Raw genomic sequence first — 19,767 nt, 5'->3', positions numbered from 1 at the left:
ATTAAATTACTGTAAACGTATTTAAAGCATATTTAGTTGGCTTGTGCTAAAATAAATTGCTCTTGTTATAAGAACATAAGAACATAAGAACGAAGGAACACTGCAGAAGGCCTACTGGCCCATGCGAGGCAGGTCCAAGTCTCCTACCGGCTTAAGCCAATGCACCCAACCTAGTCAGGTCAGGTCACATTGACTTAAGGGAGGAACACGGCAACCGACCTGGTAGCACAAGCTATCAGGTCTAACTCACACCCACCCACATCCACTCATGTATTTATCCAACCTATTTTTAAAGCTACACAACGTTCTGGCCTCTATAACTGTACTTGGGAGTTTGTTCCACTCATCCACAACTCTATTACCAAACCAGTACTTTCCTATATCCTTCCTGAATCTGAATTTTTCCAACTTGAAACCATTGCTGCGAGTCCTGTTTAGGCTAGATATTTTCAGCACACTATTTACATCCCCTTTATTTATTCCTGTCTTCCATTTATACACCTCAATCATATCCCCCCTAATTCTACGTCTTTCTAGAGAGTGCAGATTCAGGGCCCTCAGTCTATCCTCATAGGGAAGATTTCTGATACATGGGATCAACTTTGTCATCCTCCTTTGTACATTTTCCAGAGCATTTATATCCATTCTGTAATACGGTGACCAAAACTGTGCAGCATAATCTAAATGAGGCCTAACCAAGGATGTATAGAGTTGAAGAACAACCTGAGGACTCCTATTATTTACGCTTCTTGATATGAAGCCAAGGATTCTATTAGCTTTATTGCGAACACTTATGCACTGTTGTCTTGGTTTCAGATTACTGCTAACCAGAACTCCTAAATCTTTTTCGCAATCCGTAATATTAAGATCTACATTATTTAGTTTATATGTGGCATGGTTATTGTCCTGTCCAACATTTAGAACTTTGCATTTGTCTATATTAAACTGCATCTGCCACTTCTCCGACCACTGCATCAGTCTATTCAAATCTTCCTGGAGTGCTCGAATGTCCTCGTCAGAATGAATTCGACGGCCTATTTTGGTGTCATCGGCAAACTTGCCGATGTCGCTCTTTATGCCCTCATCTATGTCGTTTATGTAGATTGTGAACAGCAGGGGGCCCAACACTGACCCCTGTGGAACACCGCTCGTGACGCTTCCCCACTCCGATTTCTCCCCATTTATGCAAACTCTCTGCTGCCTATTTGTCAACCATGCCTCTATCCAGGAAAAAATTTCTCCTCCTATTCCATGTGCCTTAATTTTCCTGAATAGTCTCTGATGTGGGACCCTGTCAAAAGCCTTACTGAAGTCCATATACACAATATCATATTCATTACCATGATCTACCTCCTCAAATACCTTAGTGAAAAAAGTTAATAAATTCGTAAGGCAGGAACGCCCCTTTGTAAAACCATGCTGAGATTCGTTGATTAATTTATGCTTTTCAAGGTGGCTGCGAACTGCCTCGGCAATTATTGATTCCATAAATTTTCCCACTATGGAGGTTAGGCTTATTGGTCTATAGTTCGAAGCTAAGGACCTGTCACCTGCTTTAAAAATAGGTATCACATTTGCCATTTTCCACTTATTTGGCACCATGCCAGTTTGTAGTGATTTGTTGAAAAGATTAGCCAAAGGTTTGCTAAGCTCCTCTTTACATTCCTTTAGAACCCTTGCATACAGCTCATCAGGGCCTGGGGATTTGTTAGGTTTTAATTTATCTATTTGCCTAAGGACCATGTCACTTGTGACCCTAATAGTGCACAGTTTATTATCGTCCTGTTCTACATAATTTATCATTTCCGGAATATCGCTGGTATCCTCCTGTGTAAAAACTGAGAGGAAGTATGTGTTAAAAATTCTACACATTTCCTTATCACTGTCAGTGAGCTGACCCGAGGAACTTTTGAGTGGGCCTATCTTGTCCCTGATCTTACTTCTGTATACCTGAAAGAATCCTTTTGGGTTAGTCTTCGATTCTCTTGCAACTTTAACCTCATAATCTCTTTTTGCTTTTCTAATTCCCTTTTTTATTTCTCTCTTTAACTGAATATATCGATTTCTTAACTGCCCCTCTCCTCTTTTGATTTGCCTATATATGCCTCTCTTTTGACCAATCAGATATTTTAATCTATTGTTCATCCATTTAGGATCATTTTTGTTTGATCTGATTTCCCTATTTGGAACATAATTTGACTGAGCAGCTAGAACTATGCCCTGGAAAGCATCATATCGGCAACCATCACCACCTACCTGACCCTTAGTCAGATCATTCCAGTTCAGCCCACCTAAGTAATTTTTCAGTCCTATGAAATCAGCCAAGCGAAAGTCAGGGACGGAGACTTGATTGCCATTATTAGGGGAATTCCATGATATATTAAAACTGAGTGATTTGTGATCACTTTCCCCAAGCTCATCATTAACCTCAAGATTATTAATTAGTGTTTCCCTACTGACAAGAACCAAGTCAAGGATGTTATTTCCCCTAGTTGGCTCTGTCACAAACTGTTTTAAAAAACAATCCTGGATCGTATCAAGAAAGTCACCTGACTCTAAATTTCCTGTCAAATTGCTCCAGTCAATCTGTCTATAGTTGAAATCTCCCATTAGCACAACATTTTCGTATGTAGATGCCTTACGAATTTCGTCCCATAGAAGTTTACTGCACTCCCTATCAAGATTTGGGGCCCTGTAAATCACACCCAAAATTAGTTTTTCTCGGCCCTCGAGAAGCTGTAACCAAACAGATTCAGTGGCTGACGCTTCTACTTTTATATCTTGTCTAACACAACAATTTAAATTGTCTCTGACATACATCGCTACTCCACCACCCTTCCTGTTGACCCTGTCAGTGTGGAATAATTTATAGCCTTGTATGTGACATTCAGAGGGCATCTCTCTATCTTTCAGATTGAGCCAGGTCTCTGTTATAGCAATAATATCCATGCTTCCTGCACTTGCAATTAATCTTAGCTCATCTATCTTATTTCTTACACTCCTGCTATTAGTATAGTAAACCTTAAGGGAGCTAGTCCCTTACTGTCCTCTGCTGTCCCCATTTGTTTGCTGACCTGATCTATTGTCTTTATTTATAACTTCATGCTGAATGCCTTTTATACATTTACTGTTTCCAACCCTAGTGTTGCAACCTGTTTGTTTCCCACACACACCCATACCTCTATCTTCTATCAGTTTAAAATCATAGGCATTTCATCAATGGCCTTCTCAATTGAGTTTGCAAGTGCTACCACCCCAGCCCCAGAGAGATGTACCCCATCCCTTGCATACATATCATGCTTGCCATAAATGTTGTTCCAGTTGTCAATGAATGGGATTGCAAGTTCCTTGCAGTATCTGTCTAGCCAGCAATTTACACTAATTGCCCTAGACAACCATTCATTTCCTACTCCCCTTCTAGGCAAGATGCTACATATGATTGGGACCCCTCCCTTAGACTTAATGAAATCTATAGCTGACCTGTACTTACCTAGCAGCTCTTCTCCCCTACCCTTCCCAATATCATTTCCACCAGCACTGAGACGAATAATGGGCTTGTTCCCATTACCTGACATGATATTATCCAGCCTGTTAACTATGTCCCCAACACCAGCTCCAGGGAAGCACACTCTATCTCTCATCTTCTTATTCCTATTACAAAAAGCACAGTCAATATATCTTACCTGAGAGTCACCAACCACAAGAATGCGCTTACCTCTGGTTGCAGGGGCAGTAGTACCCTTACCTTCACTGGCCACTGAAGTACATTCATCCTGAAGAACAGAGAAGCGATTTCCTACCTTCAGATCTTCACTCTTAACTTTCCTTATTCTGGTTCTCCTCCCATTACTGGTTACCACTCGCCACTTGTAGCAGGTGCTGGACTGCACCTCACTGCTGGTAGCCGTTGCTGCCTCCCCACCTACAGCCTCCTCACAGCGAGAGACAGACTGCACCTCACTGCTAGAAGCCTCATTCCCCACAACTCCAGCCACCTCACACTCTCTCCCAGACCCATTGAGGTGGACCTTCAGCCTCCTAATTTCCTCTTGGAGAAGCAAGACTTCCTCCTTCAACTCTCCATCCTCAATTTTTAAAACACTGCAGAAGCAAGCCATGCTTTGTAACTGTCCACGCTAATCCCCAAAGCAGCTCAGGGTCTGTGACCTCACGTGACGACTGACCACTGAACACTTTGGTGCAAAATTAAATTTTTTTACATTAACATTAATGAAAAAAATATATCTCTAAACGTATAAGAGAAAATTTCAGAAAGTACTTAATTTTAAATGAGTTCTTGCTAATTGACTAGTTTTACATATTCGGCACGACACACACACACATATATATATATATATATATATATATATATATATATATATATATATATATATATATATATATATATATATATATATATATATATATATACATATTATATATATATATATATATATATATATATATATATATATATATATATATATATATATATATATATATATATATATACCCCTTCAAGTGTACATACAATATTGATCTTAGTTGATTCACATCAGAAACGATAGGAAGTGTGTGACTTATATTTACAGTGTGTTTCCTGTTTGCTGCTTGGAAGTATGTAGATACAGTAATTATCGTAGCTTTGGAAGTTACAAAGGCAGTGAGGATGATTGGTTAATGGGATCAAAGCGTTCGGATTACACAAGGAACAGTTAGACTGCATACCATTTGTTTGCTACCAGCCTAGAATGTTTGAATCCCTATAATAGAGATTAAAATGAACTCCCAGTGTAAATACACTGAGAGTTTATTTTAATCCCTATACATCTCAGCGTATATATATTCCATTTTTTAGTTAATAATAATAACAACAATAATAATAATAATAATACGGTTAATCTCTCCTTGATTCAGAACAAGTATAAATTTGAATTAGTCTCACCTCGTAAAAGAGCCATGCAGAATAAATGACCTGGAAGGCGTTGTATGCCATCATTACGTTCCTGAGTCCAGAGAAAGGCTTTCTGGATTTCATATAAAGGGGTCCCCACCAGGTGACAGCAGCGATGTAGAAGAGAGAGAAAAGGAGAGGAGGTATGGGAGACCTCATGAGAAGCCAGGAGTCTTGCCGAGGGTCTGGAGGTAGCTGTCTGGCCAAGGTCATCTGGCCATATACCGCACTGAGGAAGGTAATGACTCCGGCCCGCCATCCGTTCCATCTCAGCTCGGAGATTTCCTCTGTAAATCAAGAAATATATTATTGTTTTGCAGTTATTTAAATGAAGCCTCAGGTGGGTTTAAATCTGGATTATTAAAGTGGTATTCCAACATTTGTATTCTAGACGGAACATTCCCGTATCTGTACTCCTTTTCAAATCACTTGTTCTCACTAGGCTGGAATACTGCTGTACATTAACATCTCCATTCAAAGCAGGTGAAATCGCAGATCTAGAGAGTGTACAGAGATCCTTTACTGCACGTATAAGTTCTGTCAAGCACCTTAACTACTGGGAACGCTTGGAAGCACTTGACTTGTACTCGTTGGAACGCAGGAGGGAGAGATATATCATAATCTACACTTGGAAAATCTTGGAAGGAATGGTCCCAAATCTGCACACAGAAATCACTCCCTACGAAAGTAAAAGACTGGGCAGGCGATGCAAAATGCCCCCAATAAAAAGTAGGGGCGCCATTGGTAGACTAAGAGAAAACACCATAAGTGTCCGGGGCCCAAAACTGTTCAACAGCCTCCCATCAAGCATTAGGGGAATTGCCAATAAACCCCTGGCTGCCTTCAAGAGAGAGCTGGACAGATACCTAAAGTCAGTGCCGGATCAGCCGGGCTGTGGCTCGTACGTTGGACTGCGTGCGGCCAGCAGTAACAGCCTAGTTGATCAGGCCCTGATCCATCGGGAGGCCTGGTCATGGACCGGGCCGCGGGGGCGTTGATCCCCGGAATAACCTCCAGGTAACCTCCAGGTAAGCACTACAATACGAAATAAGTATAAACATAAGAACATAAGAAAGAAGGAACACTGCAACAGGACTACTGACTCATGCGGAGCAGGCCCATGTCTCATCCCCGGATAAGCCTAATGACCCAGACCCCCCGGATTAGCCCAATGACCCACCCAGTCTGGTCACCTTCACTCAAGGATGGAGCACGGCACCAGACCCAGCAGCACAAGCTAGTCAGGTCCAACTCACACCCACCTACACCCACTCATGTATTTAACTAACCTATTTTTTAAACTACACAACGTTTTAGCCTCACTAACTGTACTCGGGAGTTTGTTCCACTCATCTACAACTCTATTACCAAACCAGTGCTTTCCTATATCCTTCCCGAATCTGAATTTTTCCAACTTGAAACCATTGCTGCGAGTCCTGTCTTGGCTGGAAATTTTCAGCACGCTATTTACATCCCCTTTATTTATTCCTGTTTTCCATTTATAGACCTCGATCATATCCCCCCTAATTCTACGCCTTTCGAGAGAGTGCAGATTCAGGGCCCTCAGTCTATCCTCATAGGGAAGATTTCTGATACATGGGATCAACTTTGTCATCCTCCTCTGTACGTTTTCCAGAGCATTTATATCCATTCTGTAATACGGTGACCAGAACTGAGCAGCATAGTCTAAATGAGGCCTAACCAAGGATATATAGAGTTGAAGAACAACCTGAGGACTTCTATTATTTATACTTCTAGATATGAAGCCAAGAATTCTGTTACTGAATTCTGAATTGCGTTTACTTAAATCATTAGCGTGACGATGCTACCTGGTTTGCCAAGTAACGGACCTACGTTACCTTTCCTTACATTATCAGTGAAGATCACTGAAGTGTTAAATATCAATTTTCTATATAGCAATGCTTCTTTCTCCCTCATGATGTTAGGTAAGACACATAGGCAACAGTTAGACAACTTTATTCCGAAACGTTTCGCCTACACAGTAGGCTTCTTCAGTCGAATACAGAAAATAGGCAGGAACAGTAGAGATGTGAAGACGATGTAATCAGTCCATCACCCTTGTAGTCGTAGAATTTGAGGTTGTCAGTCCCTCGGCCTGGAGAAGTTCAGTTCTATAGTCAGGAACTATCTGAAGATCAAGCGACAGTGCGGAGACTTAAATACTGTCGGAAGGAGAGGTGCAGAGTAGTAGTAGTAGTAGTAGTAGTAGTAGTAGTAGTAGTAGTAGTAGTAGTAGTAGTAGTAGTATTGTATACCATTTTGATGTTCATCTCCCTCATGATGTTTAGCGTCAGGATGAGATTAAGACACATGTGCAACATCTGGGTATCTTTATTGTAGACGTTTCGCCATCCAGTGGCTTTATCAATATAAATTCTAGGACATAACTTGAAGACAGTAGAACTATGTACAGAAGATGAGGTAATCAGTCCCTCAACCTAGGAGTAGGTGCGAACAGCACCATAGTCGTGGAGAATTTGTATTGATAAAGCCACTGGATGGCGAAACGTCTACAATAAAGATACCCAGATGTTGCACATGTGTCTTAATCTCATCTTGTCGGTATTATATACCATTCGTACACAACATGTTTAGCGTCAGTTATAACTTTCATTACTCATTATAGAAGATATATAGGTAAATATATCTACAAGATATATCTAGGTAAATGTAACAATATATTAATCTCAATTATTAATTGTCTTTTGTGTCTGTTCTTTAATAATCAGGTCTTAAACATTCTTTAAATGATTCACTACTATTATAATAACATAAAATATTTCCAGTCATATGAATTAGCACTTACTCATAAGTTTGCAACTCTTCGCCCAGTGAGTAAATCACATACAGAAACAGGGAAGTACAGGAAGTATATATAAAAAAATAACAAGCGTTTTCTCCCTCGCAGTCTGATATGTGATATTTTGCTTTTATCTACAATGGGATTATTTCTCTTTCCTTGACGGTGTCAGTCGATGACCTATTGTGTAGACTTTTTTGCTAGCTCAACCGAGGCTTTTATTAGCTAACCGGCCCACCCAGTCAAAAACAAAAAAAATTATGTTATAAGATGTGATAAAACACTGCACTGGAGCACATGAGGTCCCTAGGGACCTGGTCTAGTAAAACACAGAACACTACCACTGTCCTGTTTGTCCGTTCATGACACTATGACTTAAGCTCCATGTGAGATTTTATCGTAATTAGTAATTTATGCATTTTAGTCGCCTCTTACGACACGCATGGGTTACGGAGGAAGCATTCTTCTCCACTTTCCGCATGGCTTACGGAGGACGGATTCTTCTCCACTTTCCCCGTGGATAATTCCATATGATTAGAAGAAGTTATTTAGTAAAACGTTGTCCTAATGATAGCTCACTCTATGACTTTAGTTTGTATCTTCGTTATGATGCCACAACCACCACCACCACCACCACCACCACCACCACCACCACCACCACCAACACCAACACCACCACCAACACCAACACCAACACAACCACCACTACCACCACGATCATGACCACCACCACAACCACCACCACAACCACCACCACAACCACCATCACAACCACCACCATAACTACCACCACAACCACCATCATCATCTACAGGCCAAATGAAAAGTGACTGGAAAAAAACTGAGTAAAACCTGTTGAGACGTGCCTAGAATTTTATGAGTCCTGTAAGCCACGCCCCCTCCCTCCCTCCCCTCCTTAATGACACCCCTCCTGCACCCCTTCCTTCCCTCCCCTCCTCGTTAACACCCCTCCTGCACCCCCTCCCTCCCTCTCCTCCTTAATGACACCCCTCCTGCACCTCCTCCCTCCCTCCCCTCTTTAATTACACCCATCCTGCACCCCCTCCCTCCCTCCCTCCTCTCCTTAATGACACCCCTCCTGCACCCCCTCCCTCCCTCCCCTCTTTGTTGACACCCCTCCTGCACCCCCTTCCCCTTACTTCACTCTCCCCCTCTCCTTCTCTCCCTGTCTTTTCCTCCATCCTTCCCTTTTGGTGATTATTTATCTAAATTTTCGATTACTTTAAGTTACTGATTTAGTTTATTAAAATTACTAATTTTTTTCAGAATTGTTGCTTAGTTCATTAAAATTATGATTATTTTTTCAAAATTGCTAATTTGTTATTACTAATTATCTTATTTTAATTACTAATTAGTCTATTATTACACCAATTTAAGTCATTGATTACTTTAGATGTTAACTACCGACAACTCATCACATGGGTGGTAGTTACCCCACAACTCATCACATGGGTGGTAGTTATCCCACAACTCATCACATGGGTGGTAGTTACCCCACAACTCATCACATAGGTGGTATTAATCCCACAACTCATCACATAGGTGGTAGTTATCTCACAACTCATTACATGGGTGGTAGTTATCCCAAAACTCATTACATGGGTGGTAGTTATCCCACAACTCATCACATAGGTGGTATTAATCCCACAACTCATCACATAGGTGGTGTTTATCCCACAACTCATTACATGGGTGGTAGTTATCCCACAACTCATTACATGGGTGGTAGTTACCCCACAACTCATCACATGGGTGTTAGTTACCCCACAACTCATCACATGGGTGGTAGTTACCCCACAACTCATCACATGGGTGTTAGTTACCCCACAACTCATCACATGGGTGGTAGTTATCCCACAACTCATCACATGGGTGGTAGTTACCACAACTGGTAACATTGCTCCATAAGAGAGTTTACTAAACTGGCCTACCGTGCGTTTTAAGAGGGTTTACTGCATCAGGTTGGATTATCTCTAAGACTTGCCGTACCTTTCTCATTCTTGCTCAGGCGAGGTGCAGCTGGTTCCTGGCTGTTAATGTTGTAGCAGAGTGCCATCTTGTGGCTGACGACGACTGACCGTGGTTCACTGTGTCTATCTGCAGCTGGCTGCGAGTGACTGTGGCCAGCTGTGGCTTCAGCTGATCCTCTCACCAAGAACCTTCTCTGCAATGATAATTATTATTAATTATTATTACTAATGATTTAAGCAATTTCCATTAAACATACACACACACACACACACATACACACACACACACACACACACACACACACACACACACACACACACACACACACACACACACACACACACACATACGGGCGCCTGGCAAACCTGAGAATAGCCTTCCGATACCTTAATAAGGAATCGTTCAAGACACTGTACACTGTGTATGTTAGGCCCATACTGGAGTATGCAGCACCAGTCTGGAACCCACACCTGGTCAAGCACGTCAAGAAGTTAGAGAAAGTACAAAGGTTTGCAACAAGGCTAGTCCCAGAGCTCAGGGGAATGTCGTACGAGGAAAGGTTGAGGGAAATCTGACTGACGACACTGGAGGACAGAAGGGTCAGGGGAGACATGATAACGACATACAATATACTGCGGGGAATAGACAAGGTGGACAGAGATAGAATGTTCCAGAGAGGGGACACAGAGACAAGGGGTCACAACTGGAAGCTGAAGACTCAGACGAGTCACAGGGACGTTAGGAAGTATTTCTTCAGTCATAGAGTCGTTAGCAAGTGGAATAGCCTAGCAAGTGAAGTAGTGGAGGCAGGAACCATACATAGTTTTAAGAAGAGGTATGACGAAGCTCAGGAAGCAGAGAGGGAGAGTACCTAGTAGCGATCAGTGAAGAGGCGGGGCCAGGAGCTGAGTATCGACCCCTGCAACCACAATTAGGTGAGTACAATTAGGTGAGTACACACACAAATACCAAATAGAGCGTCATGTGAAATGAATAGGGAGAGGACAGACCGGATACATGATACATCATCGGCAGAGAGAAGCTACAGAATGCTGTGAAAGAGGCTAGAGGGTAGTTATAGCACCAAGCATATCACCAGAATAACACATAAACTGAATAATGTAAGCAGCATTTGCAGGATTAGTAAACCTTACAACAGCTTTAAGAGTTGTATAGAGGAGATAAGTTAACAGTTCACAAACGGGCGAAATTATTTACAAACACAATCTCTCAGCCCACAGCAGGATCCGAACCTGCAAACTCGGCATCAGATTATTATTATAATCATGGGGGAGCGCTAAACCCATAGGATTATACAGCGCATGGGGGGGATGGAAAACATTCAGGCCCAATTCAGGGAACTGGAGCAGATTCAATTCTCTAGATCAAGAGCCCCTCACCAGCAACAAGGAACCTTCCTTGAAGGGCGCGGCATCAAAGTACACAGTACTCTGTACTCTGATGCCAAGTCTGCAGATTCGAATCCTATTGTGGAGTGAGAGATGATGTTTGTAAACAAGGCACATATGAGGTCATACACTGAACTGAAAGGAACTGAAAGGAATACACAACGAGGAGACACTGATTCAATTCATATTTAACGATTTAGGCGGAGAGAATTACAAGAGGGAAACATGATTATGATACATATAATGTCTTAAAAGTAATTAATAGGACAAATATAGACAAATTATTTGAATTTAGAGGGTTGGAATTATGGGGACATAAAATTGAAGAAATTGATGAGCCATTGGGATGCAAAATAATATTTTTTTTAGTTTCGGAGTTACTGAAAAGTCGAATGATTTGGATGACGCAGTGATAAAGGCAAATTCAAGACACAGCTTCAGAAGTAGATACGACAGTACTTTGGAGGACAGAAATTAGTGATACTGATCAAAACAGTTTCGACTCCCAGAAACATAATCCACGTACACACCTAGAAACACACACATATAAACACACATAAACACACACACACACATACACAGGGGCTGTGAATCGACCCCAGCAGCCACATATAAGCGAGTACACAAAGAGAGAGAGAGAGAGAGAGAGAGAGAGAGAGAGAGAGAGAGAGAGAGAGAGAGAGAGAGAGAGAGAGAGAGAGAGAGAGAGAGAGAGAGAGAGAGAGAGAGAGAAATAAGAGCTTTTCTGTCTAAACTATTCCAAGAGGACTGTGGCCACCTGTATTCCTTAATGTTACAAGGATGTAACACACGAATAACAACTTGAGTTATTCCAGTGTTAAAGAATAAGTCACAAGACTGCGGCTACAACCCTTCACATTTAATCCACATTCTGGGAAAGAAAATATTGATGATATTAACACAATTTTGCATTTCCGTTCGCCATCCTTAGCAAAACGATCGTTGCCAAATAAGCCAATTCGGTCAGGTCAATATAAAAAGCATCTGTGGAAGAAATTACAATACGACGCGTGGTTGTAAATATGAAAAAAATACCACAGTGAAAGCAGGAAATAAAACATGAGCGCTTTCATGTGCTTATACACATCTTCAGAGGAATAGAAAGAAGTGGCACGAGAAACACAGTTTAAATGTAAAACACCGAGGTGACAACACCTCACACCTCACAACACCTCACAACACCTCACAACAACTCACAACAACTCACAACAACTCACACAAATGTGCTTCTCTTGCCTCATCTTCCTACTCCTCTGAGGATATTGGATATAAACACATGAAAGTGCTCAAGTTATATTTCCTATTCCCACTGGTGTTGTTTTCTTAAGAGGCACTTATATACGCTGAACTTGCGTCAAGCGTAGGATGGTGAAACAATGCCAGCGGTGCCGGGAAATCACCAGGTGGTACATAACTCCTATTATGAACGTGAGTAAGAGTTTCACTTGTGTTACTTAGAGTTTTACTAAAGTTTATAGTCACTCTCACTCGACACCACCACCACCACCACCGCCACCACCACCACCACCACCACCACTGCCACTACCACTACCAACGCCACCACCACCACCACCACCACCACTGCCACTACCACTACCAACGCCACCACCACCGCCACCACCACCACTGCCACTACCACTACCAACGCCACCACCACCGCCACCACCACCACTGCCACTACCACCACCACCGCCACCACTGCCACTACCACTACCAACGCCACCACCACCGCCACCACCACCACTGCCACTACCACTACCACTACAACCACCACCACTGCCATTACCACTACCACCACGATCACCACCACCACCACCACCACCACCACCACCACCACCACCACCACCACCACCACGATCACCACCACCACCACGATCACCACCACCACCGCCACCACTACCACCACCACTGCCACTACCACTACAACCACCACCACTGCCATTACCACTACCACCACGATCACCACCACCACCACCACCACCACCACCACCACCACCACCACCACCACCACCACCACCACGATCACCACCACCACCACGATCACCACCACCACCACGATCACCACCACGATCACCACCACCACCACCACTACCACCACGATCACCACCACCATCACGATCACCACCACCACTACCACCACGATCACCACCACCACTACCACCACGATCACCACCACCATCACGATCACCACCACCACAACCACCACGATCACCACCACCACCACGATCACAACCACCACCACCACCACGATCACCACCACCACTACCACCACAATCACCACCACCACCACCACCACCACGATCACAGCCACGATCACCACCACCACCACCACGATCACCACCACCACTACCACCACAACCACCACCACCACCACCACCACGATCACAGCCACGATCACCACCACCACCACCACCACCACCACCACCACCATCACCACCACCACCACCACGATCACCACCACCACGATCACCACCACCACCACGATCACCACCACCACTACCACCACGATCACCACCACCACCACCACCACGATCACCACCACCAAGATCACCACCACCACCACCACCACCACCACCACCACCACCACCACCACCATCACCACCACCACCACGATCATCACCACCACCACCACCATCACCACCACCACCACGATCATCACCACCACCACCACCATCACCACCACCACCACCATCACCACCATCACCACCATCACCACCACCACCATCACCACCATCACCATCACCACCATCACCACCATCACCATCACCTCCTCCACCACCACCACTATCACCACCACCACCACGATCACCACCACCACCACAACTCCCACCACCACCATCACCACCACCACCACCACCACCATCACCATCACCACCACCACCACCACCACCATCACCACCACCATCACCACCACCACCACCGTCCTGACACACATGACCAAGATACCACATATTGTAATACGCATTTCGCTGTGTACCTCAGTTTCCTGCATACTGATTAAAAGAGTACCATGCATCCCTCAGACAGTTCCGTGAATGTTGAATGCTACAGACAGTTCTTTGTATGGCACAGACAGTTCCATACATACCACAGACAGTTCCTTGTATAGCACAGACAGTTCCATACATACCACAGACAGTTCCTTATATGTCCCAAGCTGTTCCATGATACAAACAGAATATCGCCCAAGTATTGCAACCACGTAATGTTGCTTGGAATAATGGTTAGCCAAAAACAGAGCCTCCAGAGGGCGAAACGTCTAAAGTGTTGCATTTGTGCCTTCATTCTACACTGTGTCGACATTGTCCCACCTGTACTGTATTAGTCGGTACAGTTGTCGACTTGTAGTTGTGTATATTTAGCTGTAGTCCGACAAATAGCACAATCAAAACACAGCAAAAATAAATCTGTAGTGTAAAGCACCCTTCTGGCAAGACAGTGATGGAGTGAATGATGGTGAAAGTTTTTCTTTTTCGGGCCACCCTGCCTTGGTGGGAATCGGCCAGTGTGATAATAAAAAAATAATAATAAAAGAAATACACAAAAAACCGAAGTAATGATGATCTGGGGTCACCTGACCCATAACGCCATCGTCACTAGTGAGTGAAAGGGATGTATTAACTAGATGTAGTTCGGTAGTTGCACAATCCCGGAAAGGTATCCCTGTCTACTATACCTGGAGTCTACCGTGAGGCGACTTTGCACTGTATTTTCGTATGGTGTTTATTGTTGTATTCTAGTTTTCTTGGTCTCATTTTATAGAATGGAAGACATATTACAGAAATTGAGATGATTTTTGACCGGTTTTATAATGAAAAGTACCTTGAAATTGAGCTCAAAGTAGCCGTCACCTTACCTGATATAAATGACTATAATTTCTTGTAGAAACGTCGTAGAACATTCATTCTGGTACCATTGTATTGCCAAAGAGGTAAGCTATTTTTCAGTATATATAACTCAATTTCCATAATTTTTCGATTTTTTTTTGAGAGCGGGCGAAAAACTGCCCGACGCCCCCCGTGTTCCAGGGGTCAACACAGAGTCGTACAGAAATTTCAATAGTTCACTCATTTCTTTGTTTTCATCTGTGTAGGTACCATCTTATCTGACCAAAATCCCGATACTTGATGTGGTTTTTTTTCTTGTTTTTGGCATTTGAAAAGATATAATTTAAATTTTCTTTCAGTTTCGTCAATTGTTTTTAGCTCCTATTTTCTCTCCTGGAGATAAGAGGAGCTAAAAAAGATTAACGATTCCATTATGCTATCCTCCTCTACAACAATGCACGTCAGATGAATTGCGGAGAGCCATAAAATTGTTTTATTGCAAAATATTTAAATATGTATAAGAGTGTTTGTTTCTGTGCGTGTGTGCACATTCATATATATACATTGTTGTTTGTATATATTTTTGAGCATATGCATGCTTATGTGTACTTTTGTATTTACTCGAACACATATACACACACATTATACACACATGTACATACATATATATATATATATATGTCGTGCCGAATATGTAAAACTGGTCAATTAGCAAGAACTCATTTAAAATTAAGTCCTTTCTGAAATTTTCTCTTGTACGTTTAAAGATATATTTTTTTTATTAATGTTAAGGTAAAAAATTTTAATTTTGCACCAAAAAAATCTTAGAAAACTTACCTAACCTTATTTTAACAAGAGCAATTTATTTTAGTCTAACCCAACTAAATATATTTTAGATTTGTTTACAATAATTTAATACTAAACAAACACAGTGAAATATATTTTTTTTCGTTAGGTTCAGAATGATTTTGGCGAAATTATTGCATACACAAATTTTCACTTGTCCTATATGGCAAGATGAGCGTTGTTATTTAAGCCAAGATCGCAAGTTCTGCCTATTCGGCACGACATATGTCTATATATATATATGTCTATATATATATATATATATATATATATATATATATATATATATATATATATATATATATATATATTATATATATTATATATATATATAGTTATATAATAGATATATATCTATATATATATTATTTTATTTATTTTTTTTATTTATTATCACACCGGCCGATTCCCACCAAGGCAGGGTGGCCCGAAAAAGAAAAACTTTCACCATCATTCACTCCATCACTGTCTTGCCAGAAGGGTGCTTTACACTACAGTTCCCAAACTGCAACATTAACACCCCTCCTTCAGAGTGCAGGCACTGTACTTCCCATCTCCAGGACTCAAGTCCGGCCTGCCGGTTTCCCTGAATCCCTTCATAAATGTTACTTTGCTCACACTCCAACAGCACGTCAAGTATTAAAAACCATTTGTCTCCATTCACTCCTATCAAACACGCTCACGCATGCCTGCTGGAAGTCCAAGCCCCTCGCACACAAAACCTCCTTTACCCCCTCCCTCCAACCCTTCCTAGGCCGACCCCTACCCCGCCTTCCTTCCACTACAGACTGATACACTCTTGAAGTCATTCTGTTTCGCTCCATTCTCTCTACATGTCCGAACCACCTCAACAACCCTTCCTCAGCCCTCTGGACAACAGTTTTGGTAATCCCGCACCTCCTCCTAACTTCCAAACTACGAATTCTCTGCATTATATTCACACCACACATTGCCCTCAGACATGACATCTCCACTGCCTCCAGCCTTCTCCTCGCTGCAACATTCATCACCCACGCTTCACACCCATATAAGAGCGTTGGTAAAACTATACTCTCATACATTCCCCTCTTTGCCTCCAAGGACAAAGTTCTTTGTCTCCACAGACTCCTAAGTGCACCACTCACTCTTTTTCCCTCATCAATTCTATGATTCACCTCATCTTTCATAGACCCATCCGCTGACACGTCCACTCCCAAATATCTGAATACGTTCACCTCCTCCATACTCTCTCCCTCCAATCTGATATTCAATCTTTCATCACCTAATCTTTTTGTTATCCTCATAACCTTACTCTTTCCTGTATTCACCTTTAATTTTCTTCTTTTGCACACCCTACCAAATTCATCCACCAATCTCTGCAACTTCTCTTCAGAATCTCCCAAGAGCACAGTGTCATCAGCAAAGAGCAGCTGTGACAACTCCCACTTTGTGTGTGATTCTTTATCTTTTAACTCCACGCCTCTTGCCAAGACCCTCGCATTTACTTCTCTTACAACCCCATCTATAAATATATTAAACAACCACGGTGACATCACACATCCTTGTCTAAGGCCTACTTTTACTGGGAAAAAATTTCCCTCTTTCCTACATACTCTAACTTGAGCCTCACTATCCTCGTAAAAACTCTTCACTGCTTTCAGTAACCTACCTCCTACACCATACACTTGCAACATCTGCCACATTGCCCCCCTATCCACCCTGTCATACGCCTTTTCCAAATCCATAAATGCCACAAAGACCTCTTTAGCCTTATCTAAATACTGTTCACTTATATGTTTCACTGTAAACACCTGGTCCACACACCCCCTACCTTTCCTAAAGCCTCCTTGTTCATCTGCTATCCTATTCTCCGTCTTACTCTTAATTCTTTCAATTATAACTCTACCATACACTTTACCAGGTACACTCAACAGACTTATCCCCCTATAATTTTTGCACTCTCTTTTATCCCCTTTGCCTTTATACAAAGGAACTATGCATGCTCTCTGCCAATCCCTAGGTACCTTACCCTCTTCCATACATTTATTAAACAATTGCACCAACCACTCCAAAACTATATCCCCACCTGCTTTTAACATTTCTATCTTTATCCCATCAATCCCGGCTGCCTTACCCCCTTTCATTTTACCTACTGCCTCACGAACTTCCCCCACACTCACAACTGGCTCTTCCTCACTCCTACAAGATGTTATTCCTCCTTGCCCTATACACGAAATCACAGCTTCCCTATCTTCATCAACATTTAACAATTCCTCAAAATATTCCTTCCATCTTCCCAATACCTCTAACTCTCCATTTAATAACTCTCCTCTCCTATTTTTAACTGACAAATCCATTTGTTCTCTAGGCTTTCTTAACTTGTTAATCTCACTCCAAAACTTTTTCTTATTTTCAACAAAATTTGTTGATAACATCTCACCCACTCTCTCATTTGCTCTCTTTTTACATTGCTTCACCACTCTCTTAACCTCTCTCTTTTTCTCCATATACTCTTCCCTCCTTGCATCACTTCTACTTTGTAAAAACTTCTCATATGCTAACTTTTTCTCCCTTACTACTCTCTTTACATCATCATTCCACCAATCGCTCCTCTTCCCTCCTGCACCCACTTTCCTGTAACCACAAACTTCTGCTGAACACTCTAACACTACATTTTTAAACCTACCCCATACCTCTTCGACCCCATTGCCTATGCTCTCATTAGCCCATCTATCCTCCAATAGCTGTTTATATCTTACCCTAACTGCCTCCTCTTTTAGTTTATAAACCTTCACCTCTCTCTTCCCTGATGCTTCTATTCTCCTTGTATCCCATCTACCTTTTACTCTCAGTGTAGCTACAACTAGAAAGTGATCTGATATATCTGTGGCCCCTCTATAAACATGTACATCCTGAAGTCTACTCAACAGTCTTTTATCTACCAATACATAATCCAACAAACTACTGTCATTTCGCCCTACATCATATCGTGTATACTTATTTATCCTCTTTTTCTTAAAATATGTATTACCTATAACTAAACCCCTTTCTATACAAAGTTCAATCAAAGGGCTCCCATTATCATTTACACCTGGCACCCCAAACTTACCTACCACACCCTCTCTAAAAGTTTCTCCTACTTTAGCATTCAAGTCCCCTACCACAATTACTCTCTCACTTGGTTCAAAGGCTCCTATACATTCACTTAACATCTCCCAAAATCTCTCTCTCTCCTCTGCATTCCTCTCTTCTCCAGGTGCATACACGCTTATTATGACCCACTTCTCGCATCCAACCTTTACTTTAATCCACATAATTCTTGAATTTACACATTCATATTCTCTTTTCTCCTTCCATAACTGATCATTTAACATTACTGCTACCCCTTCCTTTGCTCTAACTCTCTCAGATACTCCAGATTTAATCCCATTTATTTCCCCCCACTGAAACTCTCCTACCCCCTTCAGCTTTGTTTCGCTTAGGGCCAGGACATCCAATATATATATATATATATATATATATATATATATATATATATATATATATATATGTGTGTGTGTGTGTGTGTGTGTGTGTGTGTGTGTTTATAGTTCCTTGACAATGTGAGTAATCACGAAAGCGCTTGGAATTTACTACTCTTTCACAGTGGCTGTTTTGCATATTTTAAAATCACTTGTTTACTGTGATCTTATTGCATATATATATATATATATATATATATATATATATATATATATATATATATATATATATATATATATATATATATATATATATATATATATATATATATGTATATATATATATATATATATATATATATATATATATATATATATATATATATATATATATATATATACTGTGTGTGTCTGTATATGTACCGTTTGATGTACTGCCTCTTCATAATCCTCTTCC

The 19,767-nt window shown here is 41.7% G+C and overlaps 1 protein-coding gene across 5 annotated transcripts in view; it reads right to left on the bottom strand.

Moving 5' to 3' along the window:
• LOC128700490 (very long chain fatty acid elongase 7-like) overlaps positions 1-19,767 on the bottom strand; it is a 75,597-nt gene that overhangs the window by 12,169 nt on the left and 43,661 nt on the right. For 4 of the 5 annotated variants that reach the window (XM_070098869.1, XM_070098867.1, XM_070098868.1 and 1 more), the window contains exons 2-3: positions 9,786-9,960; positions 4,946-5,241 (exon numbers count right to left, since the gene is read on the bottom strand). In XM_070098869.1, coding sequence (XP_069954970.1) covers positions 4,946-5,241; positions 9,786-9,852 — 363 coding nt within the window. In that variant the 5' untranslated portion in view covers positions 9,853-9,960. Of the gene's footprint in view, positions 1-4,945; positions 5,242-9,785; positions 9,961-12,414; positions 12,681-19,767 lie in introns of those variants that run through there. The other variant, XM_070098866.1, reaches the window with a different exon arrangement.

This window comes from Cherax quadricarinatus, chromosome 65 (assembly GCF_038502225.1).
Source record: "Cherax quadricarinatus isolate ZL_2023a chromosome 65, ASM3850222v1, whole genome shotgun sequence".
Lineage (NCBI taxonomy): Eukaryota > Metazoa > Arthropoda > Malacostraca > Decapoda > Parastacidae > Cherax > Cherax quadricarinatus.
This window is presented reverse-complemented; position numbering and strand designations above follow the sequence as displayed.